This window comes from Pavona decussata, unplaced genomic scaffold (assembly GCF_977016875.1).
Source record: "Pavona decussata unplaced genomic scaffold, jaPavDecu1.1 SCAFFOLD_94, whole genome shotgun sequence".
In the NCBI taxonomy this organism is placed as follows: domain Eukaryota; kingdom Metazoa; phylum Cnidaria; class Anthozoa; order Scleractinia; family Agariciidae; genus Pavona; species Pavona decussata.
In genome coordinates, this window is record NW_028145511.1 from 74,001 (window position 1) to 80,000 (window position 6,000).

Here is a 6,000-nt window from a genome sequence, read left to right on the forward strand (position 1 = left end):
ACGAAACACTCTAGGTCGAGAACGAAACATCCTAAAACTCGAAAACGAAACACCCTAAAACTCGAAAACGAAGCACTCTAGGTCGAAAACAAAACACTCAGTTTTTAAGGCCGACTTAGGGTTTTGTCTTGTTTTATTCAGGGTCGAAATTTAGTCACGAATCAAGCGCGATAACGGATAGACAGAATAGAGAGAGTGCTGCGCAAAACTATTCAACTGCGAGTTGTTGAAAATGAATTTCCGCAGCCCTGACTGAATTAAAAGTAAACACTTCAAAGTGGCATTTCCTGTTTTCCACGTGAATAAAGCATGTCAAGCTTTCCCTTTCGTTTATATTTTTCTTCTGTAAAAGCTTTTTAGTTCTTTAACAACAATCTATCTAATCGACATAAATTTGGTTTTTCGCCTCTGTTGAAGTGATTAATTATAGGGTGCTTCGTTTTCGACCTAAGTGTTTTGTTTTCGACCTAGAGTGTTTCGTTTTCGACCTAGAGTGCTTCGTTCTAGTCGAATTTTAGGGTGTTTCGTTTTCGACCTCAGTAGAGTACCTCGTTTTCGAACTTTAGGGTGTTTCGTTTCGACCTACAATTAGAGTGTTTCGTTTTCGAATTTTAGGGTGCTTCGTTTTCGACCTAGAGTACTTCGTTTTCGAATTCTAGGGTGCTTCGTTTTCGACCTAGGGTGCTCGGCTTCGTTTTCAAATTTTAGGGTGCTTCGTTTTCGAGTTTTGGGGTGCTTCCTCCCTCGGTCTTCGTTTTAGACGCCACCAAGCGCTGATGGAAAGCAGCGCGGAAGTGCCCTTGTAGGTCACACTGATCATGTGAAAGTTGCTTAGTAATAAAGATCTAAATATCTACTAGATATTTGTGCAATTTTTCAATGATTTTGAAAGCCCTTTTGGAAGACAACGACGACCACATTTAAGACTTTCAGACAAAAACCGTAGCTATACTAGCCCAACATTCGAACATAGTTGCACAAACAGATTGGCATGCCTTCACTTCCTACCGTGAGATGTTGATCACTGTAATATGCGAAAGAAATTCTACAAATATTTTGTTTTCCAAACCATTGCGGGGCTAATTCCTTTTTAATAAGACTGCTTCAGTTTCATTTCAGGGTGAAACATCCCAAGTATACAGGGACCGCGGAGCCGGGGGGCCTGGGGGGCTTCAGCCCCTCCCCCCCCCCAATAATTTTGGAAAAAAAATTTTTTCAATTGAAAAATTACTGTTTTACTGCTTTCATAGATATGCGATTTGAGGTTGGAACTGGAACGCCTTTCTTTTCTGTGACTCCTGAGCAAGTATATCAAAGAATGTACTTTGAAGCACTAGATTTAATAGTCTCGTCCATTGTGGGAAAAGTTCTTCCTGTGTCCCAGAACACCAAATAACTCGCGAATAAATTCTCACAAAGGTTTAATGTCTCACAATAACAACGCGCCTCAATCTGCTCAGTCTCGAAAAACAAAACGTACCCGATACGTTTTTGTCGCACGTGGTCCTTAGCCTAATTTGCATACATGTATTGCTTCAAAACGAGGCGTCACGCAATCCGTGTAACAAAACATTCCGAACACCCTCCCCCCATTTAAGTGTCTATCAGCTTAAATGTCATTCTCATTGTCCTCAACTTCTTGTGAGAGAATGTTCCTGATTTGGGCGTTGGCAATCTCTTTGGTCCTTCTGTTTGGTCCTGCTCTTGGCACAAACACTTCCGCTTCTGGATTTGGCTTCCAGTCAGGTTCTTCACCTCCGATTTCCAGGTCACACACAAGTTGTAAAGGGCGCTCCACCACGTATCCGTTCCCTTGTTTCAGCTTCAATCCTCGTACCTTTCCATCCTTTCCAGTAACGTTTCCCATTACTCGTGCAAGCTTCCACAGTGCCCGATCTTTCGCTTCACCTTTCAGCATCACCACCGCCCCTGTCTTTGGTACATTTCGCTCTGCATTGCCTGTGGAGTGCTGCTGTCTTTCCTCAAGGGCGTGAACATATTCTTTCATGAATCTCTTTCGGAGTTGTTCTTTGCTCCTATGCAAGAATATCATTCGTCTTGTCACCCTTTCCTCTCCAATCTTTTCAAGGTCTTCTTCTAGAACTGGGGTAGATCTTCCTCTTAGCAAGGTGTTTGGGGTTAGCACTGGTTGCTCAAACTCCTCCCCTTGGTAGAGCAGTGGCCTGTTATTCATGGTTGTTTCACAATCCAGCAAGACCTCTTCTAGCTCCGGATAGGTTAGTAGGCTTCGGCCAATCACTTTTGACAGACCTCTCTTCATGATACCAACAAGGCGCTCAAAGAAGCCTCCCCACCATGGGGCCCTGGCCAAGTTAAACCTCCACTTGATGTTCAGTGCTCCCATGTAGTTTGCTAGGCTGTGATTCTTCTTCAGGACGGACAACCATTTACCAGTGGCCACAAATGTCTTCCCATTGTCACTCACTATAGTCTGGGGGCATCCTCGTCTGGCAACGAACTCCTTCAGGGCTCTTTGAAATTCAATGGCGGAGAGATCACGACACAGCTTTAGATGTACTGCTCGCGTACTGGCACATGTGAACAATGCAATGTATGCCTTGGCAGTGACAGACTTCTTAATCTTGTAATGTACGGGTCCTGCAAAATCCACCCCTGTAACGGCAAAGGGGTCAGACAGTTCAACTCGGAAAACAGGCAATGTAGAATCGATGACACATGAGACAGACACCGGTTTTTTCCTGTAGCGTTTGCAAATATTGCAGTTACGAATTACTTTCTTCGTTAGAGCTCTTAGCTTCGGTATCCAAAACTTCTCTCTTATGCGACACAAGGTGGTTGAGACTCCCCCATGCATCATCTGTTCATGGACTTGTTGAACGATCAGGGTAGCCAATTCGTTTTCTCTGGGTAGAAAGACTGGATGATAACCACGAACTCTGCCGACGCATCTCAATATTCCTTCGTCATCCTTCTTTAACGTCACATCAGACTTAAGGGGTTGGGATGACTGCGCTTGCTTGATCCAAAAGTTCTCTGCTGCTTGAAATTCCTCGGTCGTTAGTGGACCTTTATGCATCTCACCCTTTCTGCAGTTCTCAATAAAGCGCCTCACAAATGCTGTCAATCTTAGGAGTTTCCAGTATGATGCATACTTGTGCAGAAGGGTATCTGTGGTTACATTCTTCTCCCCCTCTTCCTTTGCAAGCAGCTGCTTCTCGAACTTAGGTTTCACACTTTCTCTTGCGGTCTCAGAGGTCTCTGAAACTTCAGGTTGTTGTGGCCACTTGTCTGGGCTGCTGAGCCAACTTGGCCCTTGAAACCACAGGTCTCCCATCTTGATGGGTTCAATGCCTCTGCTTCCCTGGTCACTAGGATTGTCACCAGTTGGAACGTGGTGCCACTGTAGGTACCCCTTCTCTTGAATGGTTTTGGTTCTGTTCCGCACAAACTGCGACCACGCCCCCTGTCCCTTGATCCAATACAGTACCGTGGTGCTGTCTACCCAACAGTGATACTCGTCAATTGGATGACCTTGCAATACTCCCTTCACATGGTTCATCAGCCTGCTCAGTGTGTGTGCACCGATAAGCTCTAAGCGTGGAATTGATAGGTCCTTTGGTGCAATCCTTGACTTTGCGACAAGCAGGTTCTGGTGAACTGGTGCAGCAGTGTGTAATGCCACGGCATAAATTGCTACTGAAATGGCTTGCTTGCTTGCATCAGAAAAACCATGAAGGATGATTCTTTTTACACCTCTGTTCACAACACTGCGTGGAATGCTCAACTGGGGGCATTCCTCCAATCCTTTCAGCCACTTCTTCCAAGGTTTGCGTACGTCATCCGGTACTTCTTCATCCCACTTCAGTTTCCTCAAGCACACCTCACTGTAGAGAATCTTTCCGGTGATGATGACTGGTGCTGCTATTCCCAGCAAGTCAAAGACACCATTGATAGCTGATAGCATCTTCCTTTTTGTCAAAGGGCCCTCACTGATTGCCCCCAAAGGTTTCATGAAACCGATTGAAAGTTTGTCTTCAGTCTTGTTCCAAGGAACTCCCAATATCTTTGTTTCTTGGGGACCAGTTCCAACCTCTTGCTTTGCATAAGTTGAACTTGTTACAGATACCATTGCATCGTCTCCATTCCTTAGGGGTTGTTCTAACTCTGGGATGTTGCTGTGCCATTTGTGTAGCTGGAAGCCTCCTTCCTCCATTATCCTCGTAGATTCCTCCCTAAACGCCAAGATCTCATTGTGTTGTTCACCACCTGACTGAACATCATCCACGTAAGTGTTCTTCAGCAATTCATCTGTAGTTCTGGGGTACTTGTCAGCATACTGGCTCACATGCTTTTGAAGTGTGGCACCAAGAATGTATGGACTTGGCCCCGACCCAAAGATCACCCTAGTGAAACGATAGTGTACCACTGTTCTCGAGTCAAGATTCTCATACCAGAGAAGACGAAGTGCATCTCTGTCCTCTGGGTGAACCCTAATTTGTAGAAAGGCCTTCTGGATATCTCCGGTGATGCACAGGAACTTCAGTCGGTTCCGAAGAAGGATGTCAAAGATTAAAGGCTGTAAAGGGGGTCCAACCTCCAAGCAATCATTTAGTGACGGTAATTGGGGATCTGTTTTCGCTGAACAGTCATATACTATCCTCATCTTGGTTGTTTCTGCTTGCTCTCTGATCACCGGCTGGTGAGGAACGTAGTGTATGACCTCCCCCGTGGGTATTTCAGGTGCCACTTCTAAGATCCCTTCTTCCAATTGCTGCTCCATGACCATATGGTACTCTTCAAGCCTCTGCATCTTTTCCAGTTTTCTAGTTGTGCTCTTCAGCCGACCCATAGTGAGTTCCTTGTTTGAAGGCAATGGGACATGGTCCGGTTTCCATGGTAACCTTGTTGAATAGGTTCCGTCTTCCAGTCGCTGCAGCTGATTCATGAAATCTTCATGGAACAGGGCAGGAGTGTTTTCCACATCAGTTAGACCAATCACTTCCTGCGAACACATTTGCATGAATTCGTCATGGCTTGAGTTCAAGAAGAAACCCTTCTCTGCTTCAGTATTGGACAAGATGGATTTTCCAGCAATGACCCACCCCAACATTGTAAACTCAGCTCCGGGGTCAGAGTCTGGGTTCGATCCGAGGACTGCAGGCTCAGTAGACTTGATCCTTTGAATGTCAGCCGCCCCTAGGATAATGTGCACAGGTAGTTTTCCCGCAGTCACAGTCTCTTCACTAAAGACTAGTCGCCTCAGACGATGATTCTTTTGCTTCAACTCAGAAATTCTTGGGTTGGGTAGGTACGTCAAGACGGGCTTTTCTGCATTGATGCAGTGTAGCTCTATTCCAAAATCATCGACCACATTTGACTCTATGCGAACCTTGTAGATTTCAACTTGCTTATCCACTGTCCCATACATTTGCTCAATGACTCTCCTTTCAGTTCGGTATGGTCTAATGTTCAGTTCAGTCAATAAATTTGCACTAATGTATGAGCTCCCTGCTCCACTGTCTAGCATGATACGCGCTTGTACTCCATTAACTTTGGCTATCACAGTTGAATGCAGTGTTGTTTGAGAATCATTTACACCATAAAACCTGTCTGAAGGGGTGGCTGGTCCTCCCTGAGAGTGTGGTGGCAGTGTTGATTTTGAGGGTCGGTCGCAGATAGATGTGTGATGTCTGCTGTTGCACCTCCCACATCCACGAGACCTACACTGGAAAGCCGCGTGCCCAGACCTTGCGCAGTTGTAACACAGGCTGTTCCTCTTTAAAAACTCTCTTCTGCTGGCGAGGTCCAGTACCTTGGTACACTCTGAACTCCGATGCTGGGCTGAGTTGCAGTAGACACAAGCTGGAGGGGTTGGCAGCTGTCTTGGTTGTCGCAGGCTGGGACTGGACATGAGCATACTTTCCTTTCTCCTTAGGTGATTTCCTTGATTTCCCATAGGTTTCTTGGTTTCCTGCTGGGTAGGGGCAGTTGCATCAGGTAAGGGGTTCCTGTCTATGT

General features: G+C 45.7%; 1 protein-coding gene across 1 annotated transcript in view; it reads right to left on the reverse strand.

Annotated features, from left to right (window-relative positions):
* Window positions 1–1,609: 1,609 nt before the first annotated feature.
* Window positions 1,610–6,000, reverse strand: part of LOC146473183 (uncharacterized) — a 5,298-nt gene continuing 907 nt past the window's right edge. Inside the window, exon 1 of the mRNA XM_085118633.1 lies at window positions 1,610–6,000. This exon is cut by the window's right edge and continues 907 nt beyond it. Within this exon, the coding sequence (XP_084974759.1) occupies window positions 1,610–6,000 (4,391 nt within the window).